Source organism: Rhinolophus hipposideros (assembly GCF_964194185.1).
Source record: "Rhinolophus hipposideros genome assembly, chromosome: 3".
NCBI classification, from domain to species: Eukaryota; Metazoa; Chordata; class Mammalia; order Chiroptera; family Rhinolophidae; genus Rhinolophus; species Rhinolophus hipposideros.
The window spans coordinates 84,099,153-84,117,628 of NC_138049.1; the positions used below are offsets into that span (position 1 = coordinate 84,099,153).

General features: G+C 36.2%; 1 protein-coding gene across 1 annotated transcript in view; it reads right to left on the reverse strand.

The window, feature by feature from the left end:
* LOC308494407 (DNA primase large subunit-like) overlaps positions 1-18,258 on the reverse strand; it is a gene marked incomplete at both ends in the record, with an annotated part of 230,208 nt that extends 211,950 nt beyond the window's left edge. Inside the window, 3 exons of the mRNA XM_081042219.1 lie at positions 16,030-16,167; positions 17,929-18,024; positions 18,238-18,258. Coding sequence (XP_080898345.1) covers positions 16,030-16,167; positions 17,929-18,024; positions 18,238-18,258 — 255 coding nt within the window. The remainder of the gene's footprint in view (positions 1-16,029; positions 16,168-17,928; positions 18,025-18,237) is intronic.
* Between the last annotated feature and the right edge of the window lie 218 nt (positions 18,259-18,476).

The window sequence follows — 18,476 nt, forward strand, 5'->3', positions numbered from 1 at the left end:
AAGTTCTGGAGATGGATGGTAGTGATGGTTGCATGACAATATGAATATACTTCATGTGAATTACTTAATACCATTACACTGCATACTTAAAAATGGTTAAGATAGTACATTTTATGTTATGTGTATTTTACACAATAAAAAAATGGAAAAATATGAATAAGCTAAGACACAAGGCACTGAGTTGAAAGTTCATGGAGTTATGTAAGTGACAAGACAATGAGTGTATAAGACATGGGGAAGGTAGGTGGTAGGATAAGTAGGGAAAGTGAGAATGAGTTTAACTGAGATAGAAAGTTTGAACAGTAAGACTATCTACTGAAGTGTTTGCATCCAAAATTAAGTTAGTATAAACTACATCATTTTGTCATCCACACACACAAAAAGACACTGCCAAGTCCCTGTTCTAAAACAACATGAATTAGGGACCTCAGTCAATGGAGCAATGTCATATGATAGAATCATAAAAAAAGGAACTAATTTTTTAAAGTGAGGATACACGAAATATGTAACTTCCATAGATAAGGCTTACCTTGTCACCTGCCTGGCACCCAGGCCCAACAGAGTAGATGACAATAATAACCTTGCATTTGTTACAACCCCCTCCACTGTCTGTAGACTTTGCCTTTACACTGGTATGCAGACTCAGAGGGCTCTAAAGTCAGAACACAGAAGGTGTTCCCTGCTACTTTCTACAGCCATACTTGGTAACTTGAGACATGAGAGCAGGAACGACCTGAGACAATGCATTTCTAAGAATACCTGGAAGTGTGACCACCCTCACTCCATCACTCCAGAGAGTAGCAATCTCGATTTAGTGATCCAAGTGATAAGGGGAAGGTCAAGCTCATCATTTCAAAAACACCTGCTAAAATCGGAAGAAAAGCCTGACTAGTCACTTATTCCTGAGTCCCTAACACATACAAGTCTCATGTGGATTCAACACATTCTTAGGTGCACAAAACAAAGTAATAGTTAGACGTTTATCATTTATATCCCTCACACTGTGTCAAAGCTCTCCCCCCATCCACTATCCCTCTGACACTGCACACAGTCAACACATTTCCACTGTCTCTATTCCTAATGCTGTACTCCACTTCTTGTAAGTATATACACACACACACACACACACACACACACACACACAATATATACATATAAGTATATACATATATATACACATACACATACACACACACACACATATATAAACTTGTAGTTGACATTCATTATTGTTCAGCTTCAGCTTCAGGTGTACAGTGCAGCGCTCAGGCATCTACATCTTCCCTGAAGTGGTCTTCCTAACAAGACAAGTGTCAATCGGATACCCTACCACATCTTTACAACATTATTGATTACATTCCCCAAATTACCTTTCCTAACCCCGTGGTCATCTTGTGGTTACCGACTGTTTTCTAATCCCCTCACCTGCCCCTTTATCCCCACCCCCCCACCCATCTAACAACCCTCAGTTTTTCCTCTATGTCTCTGAAACTGTTTCTGATTAGTTCATTCACTTATTCTTTTCTTTAGATTCCACATATAAGTACAATCATATGGTACTTGTCTTTCTCTGTCTGACTTATTTCACTTAACATAATGTTCTCTAGATCCATCCATGTTGTTGCAAATGATAAGATTTCTTTTTTCTTTATGGCTGCGTAATACTCCATTGTATAAATGTACCACAGTTTCTTAATCCAGTCGTCTACCGATGGGCATTTCGATTGTTTCCATTTCTTGGCTATTGTGTATAGTGCTGCAATAAGCATAGGAGTGCATTAAGATTTTTGAATTAGAGTTTTGGATTTCTCCAGATAGATACCTAGGAGTGGAATTGCTGGATCATAAGGCAGTTTTATTTTCAGATTTTTGAGATACCTCCATACTGTTTTTCATAGTGGCTGCACCAATCTGCAATCCCACCAACAGTGCACTAGCGTTCCCTTTTCTCCACATCCTTCCCAGCACTTGTTATTTGTTGATTTATTCATGATAGCCATTTTCACTGGGGTGAGGTGGTATCTCATTGTGGTTTTTATTTGCATTTCTCTGATGGTTAGTCAGGTTGAGCATTTTTTCACGTCTGTTTGCCATCTGTATGTTCTTTTTAGAAAAATGTCTCTTCATTTCCTCTGCCCATTTTTAATTGGGTTGTTTGTTTTTGTGGAGTTGAGTTGAGTGAGTTTTTTATGAATTTAGGATATTAACCCCTTATCGGATCTTTCATTGGCAAATGTCTTTTCCCATTCAGTAGGATCCCTTTTTGTTTTATTGATGGTTTCCTTTGCTGTGAAAAAACTTTTTAGTTTGATGTAATCCCACATGTTTATTTTTTCTCTTATTTCCCTTGCGCAAGGGGATAGATCAGTAAAATCTTACTCCGGGTAATGTCTGTGAAGTTTCTTCCTATATTTTCTTCTAGGAATTTTATGGTTTCAGATCTTGCATTTAAGTCTTTAAGCCATTTTGAATTTATTTTTGTATATGGTGTAAGGATGTGGTCCAGCTTCATTTTTTTGCATATGTCTGTCCAGGTTTCCCAGCACCATTTATTGAATAGACTGTCTTTACCCACCGTAAATTCTTGCTTCCATTGTCATGGATTAAGTGGCCATATAGGCATTTATTTATTTCTGGGCTCTCTAGTCTGTTCCATTGATCTATGTGTCTGTTTATATGCCAGTACCATGATTACTGTAGCCTTGTAGTATAATTTGATGACAGGTATAGTTATACCTCCCTCTTTGTTCTTATTTCTCAAGATTGCTGAGGCTATCCAGGGTCTTTTATGGTTCCATATAAATTTTAAGATTATATGTTATATTTCTGTGAAAAATGTCGTTGGTAGTTTGATAGGAATTGCGTTGAATATGTATATTGCCTTAGTCAGTGTGGACATTTTAAATAGTTTCCCTCAGAAATAAATGGCAAGTTTCTTTTCCCCCACAGCTCCTCCTCCCTTCACAATTTACCAAAGATCAAGAGCCCATTTAGCTGAAGATAAAGATATGTTCCATTAACTCATCAGCAATACTGTCACCTCCTAGTGCTCCCATCCTCTATGGAATATGGCGTGTGCCTACCAGGTACACGTTAAGAGTGTCCCCTTCCAATACAGCTGCATGACAGCGCATTTCATCTCACCTGAGGTCGGAAGAGCTGATCACTCTTGTGGCAAACATGCCGGTTTGCTCCTCAGTCACCTAAACCCTTGCCTGCCTCTACCAAAAGTGGCTGAAGAAATAAAATATCTTCTCTTCCAAACAAAGAAGGAGAGAGACACATGTTTGGGCCAAAGAGACATAAACAGTGTTTTGCTAGGAAAGAGCAGTAAGGGATAACAATTCTGGGAAAGCATTTGCTCCCCTAGTGAAGAGGAGCAGAAGTGGCTGATCTTCCTAAAGAAGACGTGATAACCGAAGCTAAACAGCCTCATATCCTGCAACCCGGAGGCAATAATCAAGAGGGAAAGTATAAGAGGACCTAAGAGACACCCTGACAGTGCTGAGCCACTGCAGAATGGTAAGCACCTATCCCATGTTGGGTCAGAGAAATAGCCCCTACTTTAGTTAAATATGTTAAGCTACTTGTTTAAGATATTTCTAACTGATAAAATCCCCAGTTCTACCATGGCTGTGGAGTAAGGAGTTAACACATTTATGCTCATCAATATGGATAAAAAAAAAAAAGGAAGGAAGGAAGGAAGGAAGGAAGGAAGGAAGGAAGGAAGGAAGGAAGGAAGGAAGAGGAATCATATTTGTGCCACTTTCCACAAAGAAGAACACATCATCAAAGACCATGAGCGGAGAAACCATGGATAAATGTGCCCTGGACTAGAATTTTGTCTCAGCAACCAGTACTGTGATCTTAGATCTAAGTTACTTAACCGTTCAAAGCCTATTTCCTCATCTGCAAAGATCATGTTAATAACCACCTTATAATGTTGCCAACATAATGCACACATAAATTTAATAGTGCCTGGAATACAGCAAGCGCTTTAAAAAAAAAAATTGAAACCTGCCTTCATCACCACTAACTACTACAACCACCATCACCCAGCAGACCAATACTTTAGCTAAAATTGGTGAAGTTCAGAAACACTTGACCTAAGAAGAATGATTAAGTGCCACATGAAAGTGAAAGAGAAAATATATATAGTTTCAAGTTTATTTTCTCTCTCCCTCTCTCCCCCTTCCCCTCCCCTCCCCCCTCCCCCTCTCCCTCTCTCTCTCTGTGTATCTCCTGTCTCAGGCCCTAACCCATAGTAAAGGAAAATCTCCTTAGCCAAAGTGTTAAGAAATGAAAGTAGAAGCACATAAATCATTTCAGCCATCAAGTTAAAAAATGATAATAATTTCTATGACTTTCAAAATGTAATGTTTTTCAGCCATCCTCAAGAAATAGACATGATTTCCTTCTTAATATTTTAAACAAAACTCAAAAGTAGGCCAAAGATTAATAAGAATGTATTTACAAAGATTTAAGCTACTCGGCGAAAAAAAGAATATAAATGCAAATTGTTATTCTCTTTCTTTGGGATTATAGTTGCCCTGCCAAAATCCAAAGCTATATTAGTTTGTTTTTTCCTTAAATATTGAACAATATTTCATCTTCTTTCCATTATTTTAGCCTTTAACAGTCAATGTGATAACTGTGGAATATTTGATGAAACAGTTATAGAAGATAACATTCTGGTTATCAATCTTGCTTGCTCTTCTTCTGTTTTCAAATTTATGAGCTAGAAATATGTCTTCTATATCTTCTTCCAGTTTCAGTTCTCTATTTTCTAGACCATTACCCCATCCATACCTCAATGTCGTAAACTCACTGACATTGTTCACCTGTTTTGCAACTCAACAAATGTAATTTGTATATGGACAAAATCAGTTTCACAAAGGACAACCATAATTTTTTTTTTTTTTTACACCACAGCTTAAGTTCTTTCCATGTTACTAAAGTCTAATACTTCTACTATAGGTTTGTTAGTTTAAAATGTAGGCATGAAAACACAAACTCACCTACTGTCATGTTTTAAAACATACCCTAAAAGAATTTTTAAAAAATTATATAAACAGCAAGAGCCTCATTAAACATTTACTTCAAAGTGCCTTTTCAAAAATTTAGGGGAAATCAAACCTGTTCATTTAGTTATTCTCTATTCTTTCATTCCTTGATTATTTCTAGTATCAATTATTATTTCTATCAACTCTGGGACAATTTGCATTTGTTATTTTTATTTTTGTTCTGAACTTACACATTACCTTCTTAGAACATTTCAGATACCATTTTCTGCACCACTCCAATTTTAATATATATGCTGCCTCCTTGATTGAGTTCATTCTGTGGGTTCTCTGTGTGTCACTTGGGTAAAGACATAAAGCCTTAATAAGAGTTTTATTTCTGAGACACAAAATTCGCAATGCATGTAAATCAGAAGATGGATTCTGCATTCCCTGACAAGTTCCTCAAAATATATACGTGGAATTAAATAGACAAGCAGTGAAATTTGAAGGTACAGAATTAGAAGCTGGTCTATGGACAGTATTCACCTGCCTGAATGGAGCAGGCAGGAAGAGAAATGTCAAGGCTTGTTATCAGCGGAGGGTACAGACAAGGAAGACACAAAGAGGGAACTTAAATAAATGAAGACAAAAAATAGTGATCTCACTCCCCATCCCTTACCCCCCATCAAAGATAGAGCTCCGCAACACCCAGCTCAGAGCTGACATCTCTGACTAGGTTAATCACTCTCTTTACTATGCTACTTCTATGCCAGTACATGTTCTCTTTTACTGACCGCATCTCTTCCTCATTGCTGGGCCCTCTCACACATTTTGAGCACCCTGAAAGCTTCAACATATACTTGTGTCCCCAGCGTTTTTGCTTGAAATGTAGTGAATACTCAAAAAAAAGTTACTGAATTGAACTCGAATAAAGCTCTTCTTCTAAATGACAATTCGTTATAAAGCAAAGCCACACTAACTATAACTACTTCTTAAAATATTTCTTCTTTCTCTGGAACATAATTATTAATGTCGTAGGTAAAAAAGCAGAAATGGGTGACTTAATATTGGATGTGGCCAATCCTATTTCTATGAGACAAAGTTGGTTTAATTAATACAATATTTTTCTGTGTCGTGTGTGTGTGTGTGTGTGTGTGTGTGTCCCTCTTGTTCTCACTTTTTCTCATTAACGATGAATCAAAAAACTTTAAGAAAACTGAAACTCAAAGACATATACATAATCATTACTTTTCAATATCCAGTCACTGTTAAAAATTACACTCTCAACACTTAATCAATCCTGCAACATTTTCCTTATTCCTAGATCGCCCTGTGCAAAATTTTTAAATTGGAAAACTAATGGGTGATGCATCTTTCTTTGTAGTGACTGAATAAATTTTTGTTCTGTGAGAGTAGAACTGTCAAAGAATTGAATTTACAAGTACAAAAAAAAAAAAAAAGAAAGAAACTTTTCAGTATTCAGGTGTTTCCTAGCAACTGAATCTGCTGATACTTTCTCATCACAAGTAAGAAGAATAAAAATCCATTGTCAATGAAAGCAATACAGCTCAGTGAAAAAAGAAAAACTATAAATAATGTGTAAAAATACTAAAAATATTTTCCAGCCAACGTAGGCTGAGGTTTTAAAACAGGTAATTATAATTCTTAAATATGATAAATGATATGAGGAATGGATATGATTGTAAAGGGGTGTTGGTGAATCTTATCTTTTCTATGATGGGGGGATGAGGGCGTGAGCAGGAGACACAAAGGTGACCGCAAAAATAGTAACCTCATAACTAACTCCATAGAGTTAGTTCAACCAAGAAGAAGGAAGCTGCTATTCTCAAAGCAGCTGGAGTTTAAACCTGGTTTACGCTGCATCATAAGTTTCTAAACAAAATATAAAACACGCATCTTGCATACTCCAGAGCAAAACTGTCAAAAGTAACAATTTTAACGACTACAGCCAATGGTAGCAGTTCTTCAGAAATATTTTGAGATGATAAACATTTGCAAATGAGATTTCAGAAATATTCTGCTTACACAGCACTTCATACACATTATCAGGTACTTCACTCGTTTATAAACAGTACATTGAAATGTAACCCTTCTAATTTTAGTTTTCTCAACAACTATGGAGAATACAAACATGCAGCTCTCCCCAGGTAATTCATCAGATCCTGAGCACCTACTCTTCACAAGGCACTGTACTAGGCATCAGAGATAATGAACTTGAATATGACACAAGTTCTACCTTAAAGAACTCTACACTTAAAATGTATAACGGAAACACCCTACAGGGAGGGTGAATCAGAGAAAGCAGTAGACACGCAGAGGTATTTGATTGGGCCAGGAGAGTGGCAATAAACTACTGTAATATGAGTAAAAAGGGCATTGAACTTAAGGAGTTATGCAAGACTAATTAGCTATGGCCATTCAACCGTTCTGGGGCTAAGCTTTCAAGAGCGAATGAAGAGGCCTGACTGGTAAGTTTTGTTGAGAGTCTCTTATACAAGAAAGCTAATAGCATACATAATAGGACAAGCAAGCATGTGCACCGATATCCATAAACCTAGAGTTTGCATTCTAGTTGCCAAGAGAGAGAGCAAGATAACACACAAATGATTAACACAACTCTAAAATCCCTTCCTGCTCTAAAAATGCCGTATCTATGTGCTGCTAACATTTGCTAGCAACTAAAAAGCAAAGAACTTAAAATAAGTGAATCATTAAAATTCTTGCCACCAATAATTACCATAAACACAAAAATGCAGAACTGTACTAAGCACTATAGAAAGAAATAAAAACAAAAATCAAAACCACTTAAGATATTATGCTTCATATGAACTAGCCCCTTCAAATAAACACCTAACAAATATGTAGCACTATGGCATTTTTAAAGCATTTTCATATACATCACCGATTCTTTTTTCAATGAATGAAACCTGTTCTCTCAAAAACCTAGAATAGTTCACTAAAAAAAGAAAATAACTTTTATTCAATCCTATTCTGTGAATGGTGCTAAAAGTCTCATGTTCTAAAATAAAATACCTGTGGAGAAAAATGCCAGGACTCACTTGCAACGACTTGTTTGTTTATAGAATCCAACTCATTGCGCCTGCCTGAGCCCCACACCCAACCTCGAAATGTTCACTCTTCTCTTTTTATTCTTTACTCCTTAAAAATTGCATCTATTAATTTGGCTTCAAATTTCACAACCACGTGGGTGACTCCCAAATCTAAGCCTGAATCTCTAAGTAATCTTTTGAGTTTCAACCGAAATTTATCAGAATGTCCTCTTAATTCAATAAACCGGCCCAATACCAAAATCCTTTTCTCTCTCAAACAGCTCTGTCTCACATCCCTGCTGCTAAAACACATCTCCAGTAGCCCATGCTTTCCAGCATCTAACCATTTACCTCTACTGCTCTCTGCAAGAGAGCTATTCATCTCCCTAAACCCAAATCTTTTAAAGCCAATGTCAACTCTAGCTTTTCTCTAAATGCCCTGAGCTCAGGTAATCCAATTCTCAGGACACTTCCCATTCTCTACCCAGTCACTGAGTGCTTTATATACATCTTAGCTCCCCCTACTAGACAAGAGGACACTTGAGAGTCAGAGTCCTATCTCATAAACTTTCCATTCCCCATATCACGTAAGCACTATGCAGTAAACTTGACATACTTAAAGATATGTTTGTTAAATGCACAACAAATTATAAACTGGACATTATAAAGGGTTTAACAAACCACTACCTCAAAAATCGAGCAATAATCAAGTTTAGCTTAGCATCCTTAGTCAACAAACATGTCTCAAAGTAGAAAAAGCATGTTTATTTTTTCCCAAAAATGAGTGATTTTTTTTCTGGTAGTTTCATGGATTTCAGCTGAAACATTTTGTTTCCTACAGATCAGTCCCACGAGAGAATAAATGAGCTGGAGCCTGACAGTAAAGACAGTGAAGGTGTGGTATCCACGACTTGCAGATTGATGGATTAACTGCAGCACTGACTGGTTCACTGCAACCACCTTAATACAGCATTAAGTGGTCAGGAAGCAATATTAGAAAAGACATATTAAGCAATCCCAAATCAACTAGTTAGGCACAAATAAGACAAAAGAAAATTCCCATGTGATTCCAAAGTAACCATTCAAAAAAGTTAATTATATTTAACCACAGCTTAAGGAACAAAACTGAAGACTGCTTTTCAAAAGAGGATAAAAGATTTAAGAGGATTCCAAGCTCTCTATGAATAAAAATTACATGATCAAGTGCCTACAAAGAATATTTTTTTCAAAGCAACAAATACTTCATGAGCCATAGACTCAACCAGTATTCTAAAAATGTGAAAAAGGAAATCCTTTTCAAAAAAAAAAAATCCTTACTCTTCTCTGTGACTCCAAGAAATGCTTACTCGCTTGTCTATTATTTCGTTGGGAACTTCTTAAAGTCCTCTTTCCACATCGAAATTAAAGTGTGTAAATACATTTTCTGAGAGTCTGGTTTTTAAAGTTTTACCAGCACATTCTAATGATGAGTCTCACAAACAGAAAGAAAATTAGTCACACTATGTGAGAAAAAAGAGAATTTGTCTTCAAGAAACTCAGCTACAATTTAAGAAGCTGTCCCGAGTTTTGAAAAACAAAGCATGTTCTGCTGTGTCATGAGAGAATGGAGGTGTGTGAAAGCCCTGCTCATTTGTGGGCCCTGCTCGCTTCTCCACTGACATCTTCCTGTGTGATCTCATAAGGTCTCATGGCTTCACATTCTCCTCCCCAGAAATCTAGACTTCTAAATCTAACTTCATACTTTCTAGCTCTGTTTGCATGACTAATAAGCCTCTCGCACTGAACACGGTCAGAACAGAACTCTTGCTTTTATTTTATATACTTCTCTTTCAGTATTCAGCATCTTGATAAAAGGCATCACCCTCTAATCAGTTATTAGACCAAAATCTAGGCAGTATAACAGTGCTCTGGAATACAGACTCTGAAGCCAGACTGCATGGATTCAAATCCTGCCTCTGCTTCTCATGGCCTGTACAAAGATACTGTAAGCCTTGGAGGGTAATAATGGTACCCACTGGCCAGGTTCCTATGAATACTAAGTGTCTTAATTCATATAAACCATTTAGAAGAGCACCTTTAGAAGAGGATTACTAACCCGGCATTGAGTTTAAGCTATCATCATTATCATTATTATTATCCTGATTCCCCTTTTTCCCTCATACCTAGTCTGTCATGTCAACAAAGGAACAGTTATCATCAAAAGATCCTAAGAATTACAATATTTCAAAAACATAATTGCCATCCACTGACTTCTCTCATTTGTTACCTTCACAACCATCCTACTTCAAGCCACCATCTAGAATAACGTGATCGACTTCCAAACTAGTCTCCCTGCTTTCATTTTTTTCTATACCCCTCAAAGTAAACCCTCTAAAACCCTCAAAGTGGTTTTCAAGCAACAACCACAGTAATCCATTTAAAATATAAATCAGATCTTATCACTCCCTTATTCAAAATCATCTAATGGTTTTCAACTACATTAGGCTAAGAATCAAACTGCTTACCCTGGTTTATTTATTAAAGTCCTGCATCTAGCCACTGTAGTTTCATCTTGTCGCCCTCTCTGCTAGCTGACTACACTTCAGCTACACTAGCCTTTTTTTAAGTCTGCAAAAATGCCAAGATTCCCTCCTTGGGGCCTTTGCATTGGTGACTTTCCCTGCCTGGAATGCACTTTTGTCTGTATTTGTAAAGCTGACTCCTTCACATCATATACAATATTGTTATTGTTTATTTATTTAGTAATTGTCTATCTCTCACTAGAATATAAGCTTTATAAAAAAAGAAAGAAAGAAATTTCATCTGTCTTGTTAAAATACTGTATCCCTAGTAACCAAAACAATACATGGGTGAATAAAAGTTATTTTAAAAAGTAAACCATTAACTGAAAGAACTGGCCAAAGCTTCTAACATTGTAATGTAAAGCAAAGAAATAAATCTATCCCATTCTTTTCTGTAACTGGTTATCTATTTATTGCATCTCGCTCCAAGTTCACCCTTTCTGCCTGCTCTGTAACTGGACCGTAATATAATTACCTTCCAATATTTTCTCAGAGATTGAAGATCTAAATCCCCTGATAATGCAACTCCTTACACAGGAATAGTTATAGTCAAAAGATCCTGAAAATTACAATGGGAAAACCCGAGGTCCAGTTATGGCTCCAGTAATTACTAGCCAACATAACCTTGGACAAATTACTTATCCTCTCTGAGCTGCATTTTCCTCACCTGTACAATGCAGATTGTAATCCCTGTCTATCTCAGATGTTACTGGTAAAGATCAAAGGAGATCCTGCATAAATAATAAACTATGGACAAGTGGAAGTCATTATTATTATTCAGTATCTATCAGCTCAACAAAATTTTACTGAGCACTGGCCCTATGTGATAGATCCTACACTAGATAGAACATTTTAATTAAGATAGAACCCTTACTCTCAAAGAGCTTATTTTTTAGTTGAGGAGAAAAACACATAATCAGAATAATATCATCATAGTTCGGTAGTGTGCAGAGTGCTATGGGAGCACAAAGGAGATATACTTAGCGCAATTTTAAGGCTTATGGGAGGCTTTCAGGAGGAAGTGCAGCCACAGCTGAGTCTCAAGCATCAGTAGGGTGATAAAAAAAAAGTCCTTATCAAATGAGAAGGTGATGCCCATCTTTTACTAGTCCTAGAACATGTCTCAAAGTCAGATTGGTTATATTATCATAAAAATCACATGATCACAGGTCAAGAACAAACCTTCAGATATAACCTTCGATGAAACTCTTCTAAAAAAGTTTTTGCACAGCAAAAGAAATTATTAACAAAATGAAAAACCAACCTACAGAATGGGAGAAAATATTTGCCACATATGCAATAAAATGTTACTAGCCAAAAATATAAGAAACCCATGCTATTCAATAGCAAAAAAACAAATAACCCAATTTTTAAATGGGCAAAGGGCCTGAATATAGACTTTTTTGAAAAGAAGACATACAAATGGCCAACAGGTACATGAAAAGATTCTCGTACACACACACACACACACACACACACAAAATGGAGTATTACTCTAATTTGCATCACTACTCATCAGAGAAGTGCAAATTAAAACCACAATGAGATATTACCTCACACCTGTCGGAACGGCCATCATCAATAAATCAACAAACAAGTGTTGGCGAGAATGTGGAGAAAAGGGAACCTTCATGCACTGTTGTTGGGATTACAAATTGCTGCAGCCACTGTGGAAAACAGTATGGAGGTTCCTCAAAAAAAAATAAAAATAGAACTACTTTATGACCCAGCAATTCCTCTTCTCAGTATTTATCCAAAGAAATCCAAAACACTAATTCAGAAAGATATATGTATCCCTATGTTCATTGCAGCATTATTTATAATAACCAAGACATGGAAGAAACCTAAGTGTCCATCAACAGACAATTGGATAAAGATGTGGTACGTACACGTACACACACACACACACACACACACACACACACACACACACACAATGGAGTATTACTTGGCCATAACAAAGAATGGAATCTTACCATTTGCAATGGACCTGGAGGGTATCATGCTAAGTGAAATAAGTCAGACAGAGAAAGACAAATACCATGTGCTCTCACTTTCATGTGGAATCTAGAAAACAAAATAAATGAACAAAACAGAAACAGTCTCATAGATACAGAGAATAAACTGATGGTTGCCAGATGGAAGTGGGATTGAGGAGCTGAGTGAAAAAGGTGAAGGGATTAAAAAGTACAAATTGGTAGTTACAAAATAGTCATGGGGATGTAAAGTACAGAATAGGGAATATAGCCAATAATATTGTAATAACTATGTATGGTGCCATGTAGGCACTAGACTTAACGGGGGATCACTTTATAAATTATATAAATGTCTAACCCTTATGCTATACACCTGAAACTAACATAAAATGATACTTAATGTCAATTGTAACTGAAAAATAAACACACAGGGAAAAAAAATAAGCAACTCTTCTATCAACTTAGATTTCCCCCAGCACGATTTATTTCATCCTCTACCGCTAATTAAAAAATTATTTTTTTCATCTTGAGAGCAATTTTTGTCATCCTACAGGAATATTTCCATTAATAGGACCAAAATTTTTCAATTACATATTCCAACGTCAACATCTTCTTCACTGGAAAGGATAGTGGTAAAGAGACCATACCATTAGGTTTAGATTTTTCCTTCACCATAGCCCTAAAAAATTCCCTCCCTTACTTCCGGCTCCCTCCCACAGCTGCCAGAACAGTTTCCCAGGCAACAGACTCTATCCACTCTCCTGCATGGTAAGGCAAAGTGTTCTCTGGACAACCTCTCAACCAGACTTGGCCCTGACCCACCCAGGAGAACGCCAAGCACTGACTGAAGCAGCAATTCACTGTTCCTCTTCCAACACATCCAAAGACATTAAGGCCAGCCAGAGCTCTCCACAACCCACTGATAATCAGGACAAATTCAGTAAGTCTGAATCCAAATCCACTATAACAGAACACAGACTACCCTATACTCTACAATTCCAATCCTGGGCATAGAACCAACAGAAACGTGTTTGCCAGAGATGTCCTAGAATGTTCAGAGCAGCAGTTTTAGTAATAACCACAAGAAAGAAAACAAACCCCAAATTCACAACAACAGAATGGGTAAATAAACCTTTAAACAAAGTCAATCAGAATTGGGATTAATCAACATCATGTGTCACCTGATAAGATGCAAATGGAAAGAATATACCCTGGCTTCTTTGATATTCCTGCTCAAGATGCGTAACTTGCATCTAAACATGCAGAAACATCAGACAAACCCAAATTGAGAGATAGTCTACAAAACAACTAGCGTTGAATCTTCAAAAGTAACAAAGCCACGAAAGTCAAGGCAAAGCGAAGAACTTCTTCCAGCCTAAAGGAAACTAAAAAGATGTAACAAATGTGATTTAGGACAAAATAAAGGACATGAGTGAGAGAACTGGTAAAACTTGGCTAGGGTCTGAGGATTAATCATGTATTGATGCTTCTTTCCTCATTTTGATAGTAGAGTTGTGGTTATGGGGAAGGATATCTTTGTTTGTAGGTATTACACACTAAAGTACTGGGGTGATGATACATCAGGTTGGGAACTTATTCCCAATGGTTTAGGGAAAAAGTTATTGTTTTCTACGTGCAACTTTTCTGTAAGTTTGTGATTATCTCAAAATTTTAAAAATTATTTTAAAATTTCTTAATGTATGTTGGAGGGAGGAAGAATGAGCAGGAGAGAGGGAAGGAGAAAGAAATTCAAAGTTTATATGCTATATTTCTTACCAACAAGGTACAAAGCTTAAATGCAACTTGATGAAAAAATGAATTTATTACTAACTTCGGAATTCACAGAGTTGTATCTTTAATCTCAGTATATTTAGATCCCCCATCTTTTGCTCAAAAATAGAAATAAATTAAAATTTGCAAAAATTTACCACATATCCTTCTTTGTACATTAGATTATAAAGAAGATAAATTAAATAGCAAATATACATGTACCCATTTTAGAAGAAAAGCTGTTTTTCAAAAGCCTCCAAACAATTTATCATATTTTCAGCCAGAATTATATTGTATCACATGCATACAGCAGCAATTTGGAAAGGAGGAAGAAACCACTATGATGAGGCAGAGGATGGTTCCAACACTCCGGAAGCTTTCTGAATTACATGGTGATATTTTGGGTTGTCATGAGGGCTGGGGGCCACTATTGGCATTTAGTGGATGAGAGCCAGGGAGGCCCAATGTCCTGGAAAGTATATCGCTTTTTCACACGCAGTGCTGTCCAAAATGCCAACAGAGAGAAAACAGGTGAAAAAAATAATAATTATAAGAAAACAAGGGGAATGGCCAACCAATAGGCAAACATCAGTGTCTGCTACAGAGATTCACAGTAGTGAAAGAGACTATCTTTATCTGTAAATAGATTATGGTCAAGGGTAAGTCACAGACAAGAAAAGAAACTACTGTAAAACATCAACTTTACTGAGAATTTAAAAAAAAAAAAAACCATGGGATTAGGGAGGGAGGAAGAATAGTAAGTTATTAAACACCTATTATCCTAGATATTTTCATAAAATGCCTTATTTAATAAAGCCAGAGTTAACAATTTGGTCTTCCCGAATGCTGACAGAGCTGAGTTATACATATTTAGGTAACCCAGGAGAGTCAGTAATAAAAATTATTTATACAGAAAATATTACAATTTTTAACTCAAAAGGAAAAGTTGGCCTATGCTTATAGTGTATTCAGTATAACTTAAAAAGAACCGCATCACATAGCTTTGAAGTTCTCTTCCGCATTAACTACCAAAAAGTACAATAAGAACTATAGTCAGATTAAAAGGCAATATTGCAAAATGTGTATATGTTTAAGACGTTACACCTAAGTACAACATATTCAACAAATGTCTTAAAAAGCACTGTTATTTATTCAACACAGCTACCGCCAATTTCGCCCAGCAGTAGGTTGATTCTTGCAGCACAATCATATTCCTGCTTTTAGTACTTAATACAAAGACTTTCTTCTACATTGCCCTCTACTGACACAAAATACCAATTTAGAACAGAAATCTAAGGGTTACATCCACCACAGGACACTCTAATTGTGAAGGGCCTTATATAAAATCCATCTCCAAACAAATAAACATGAGCTTGAAAAAACCCGTGGAAGCCACTTACAAAATTAATCAACTCACCATTGGTATCACTAAGAAAAAGAAAAAATAAGGAAACTAACTATGGGTAGAACAAATAAAAACCTCGCAGTTTTAGAATTACCAGTACAACATCATAAGCAATTTGAATATCATTAAGAAAATTAAATTAACTTATTTCTTAAGATGTAAAGAACAAACTACCAAGGGTATATAACTGAATATGTGGAAATAAAGTGACTATGGAAATATGGTAATAAGTGAAATACTTACTGCCAAAGTCTTAGACAATTTGGTTCTAAATTCATTCAGGATGATTGCCACAATGTCCTTAAGTGGTACATAAGCAAAGCCATCTTCCAAATACACTTTCCTTCCTCGGAACAAATCCAGAGCCTCAGCAAAAGGGATCTGCATTCAGAGTAAAACAGAGAAAATAAGCAGTATCTGTCATTTTGAAATCCTCATACGTCTTCATATTTACTAAGTCTAAATAAAAATCTTCCTATGAGAAATTCATTAATCCCAGCAGATCAAAAACAAAAAAGGAAGAAAGATCAATGTATACTCCTTAACACTAAATAATTAGCATTAGGAAGAAGTGGCAGTCCTAAAACGTATTCATTTCAGAGTAGATGTTATGAAAAATAACAATAATCCAAATTAGAATGCTTTATTTTTACTTAACTCATGAATTTACAAATTATAACCCCCAGGATTTCAAATTCCCAACTCAAGCCCCCTAAGCACATTGCATTCTTCTCATATAATATACCCCACATTTTATTCTGCATCAAGTAGAATGCTAATGTGTATACAATATGTTCAAGTGCTGAAAATTACCAGCAAGTAATACAAATTTCTTCATCTGTTTCCATTCTTTCTCTAGAGAAATATATTGCAAAAGCTATTCTCAACACTAAGAAATGGAAATAATAAGCATTCAGTTTTGTTATTAAAATAAGTACTTATCAGTAAATATTTTTTTAAAATCCTCCTAACTCAACATATACTTTTAAAGTCCTATGAACTATACTAAAATTTTAAGATATCAGCAGAATGTATTACTAAACTGTGAAAATCATCCTTATTCTCCAATAGTTTTTCTCCTTTTTAAAAATGATGTGAAAATTAGTTTAAAAAAAAAAGATCCCCAAATTGCTATTTGCTCAAGTTTTAGGGAAGAGTTAACTCTATATGACTGTCATTCTTCAATATATCCAATGACATCACTTAATAAATAGATCGTGGGATTTCTTTTAATTAAAATTTATTGGGGTGACATTGTTTAGTACAATTATATAGGTTATATATGTACAATTCTGTAATACATCATCTGTATATAAATTGTGTGTTCACCACCCAGAGTCAGTTCTCCTTCCATCACCATATATTTGATCCCCTTTACCCTCTTCTACCACACCTCTCCTCTTACCCTCTGGTGATCGTGTGATTTTGAACAGTGTTTTTTACTAATTTACAGATTCCAACAACTGAAGGAAGAATCTCTTGAAAGAGGTCATCACTTAGTTGAGGAAACAAGACAGACACACATGGAAAGTCAAACAGCTCTACAGGGCAGTATGTGTGTGACACTGCACCAATCAGGTAATTCACACATGACATATTAGAGGAGGAGGTAAGAGAGTTTGTTTCAACAATCCAGGCAAGAGGAGGAGCTAGAAGGATGGAAACGGGTGTTCTACTCCAAGCCGTGTTACTGGACTTATGATTTCACTACATTTAATGAATGCTTCTAAACCGTGTCCACATGCGGAGACGGTCCAAGCCTGGTGTCAGAGCCCAAAAAGAGCAAGGAAGACTTGCGTGCAGGGTAGTGATCCGGACCATGTGTTGGTGCCAAGTGAGTGACAGGCGTATCCCTGCAGGAGGTGGCCTAGCATGCGGTGTAAAGGTCTAAGCACTGTGAGGAAAGACAATGGCCGGCAAGAGGGGGTGAGAGCCCAAGCAGGGTTAGAAGCATGTCTGTGTAGGAGGACAGCCCAACACAGAATGTTAGCACACTCTCAGTAGGGTGAAGAAGAAATCTGTGCAGGACAGGGAAAGGCTAGTGTGACAAGAGGCTAGACAAATGGGTTAATTAAATATGTATATAAAGCTCTATGTGATATATTTAACAAAACCTTGGAAATATTTCAAAAGTTTACATACCTTATATACTGACTCCAACTCCAACTTAGTCCCACTTAAACTGGGTGATGAAGCAGTAATGTCCTTTTCTCGGAGAGTCTTCTCTTCATCCTTTATCTAAAAGGAAACATATTTTGTACCATTTAAGAATTAAGTCTTCATTCAGTTTTGATAAAATACTTCCCTATTCTAGTGAAGATTCTGTACCTTCATAAAATTTTTTAAACCCTGATATCTCAAATCATTCCTAAGATGATTACTAAATCATTATCATTAATGAAGCCAAAATATGGAAGAAAATGTAAATTCAATATACTTTCAAATTTCTACTTTGCTGGTTTCTGAGGACATATACCGAAAGAACAGTAGCAGAAACAGAAAATATCATAATATAAAAAAGAAAGGAATTACAATAAAAACTCAGGTTAATATAAAAGGTGGACATTATCCCAATTCAAGAGTTATGTTAACTATTAAAATACCTATTTGCAGTTAAGAGTAATTTAACTATTTCTCAATTTTATAGACACATAACACAATTCCAAACTTAAAATATGAGTTTTGCTAGG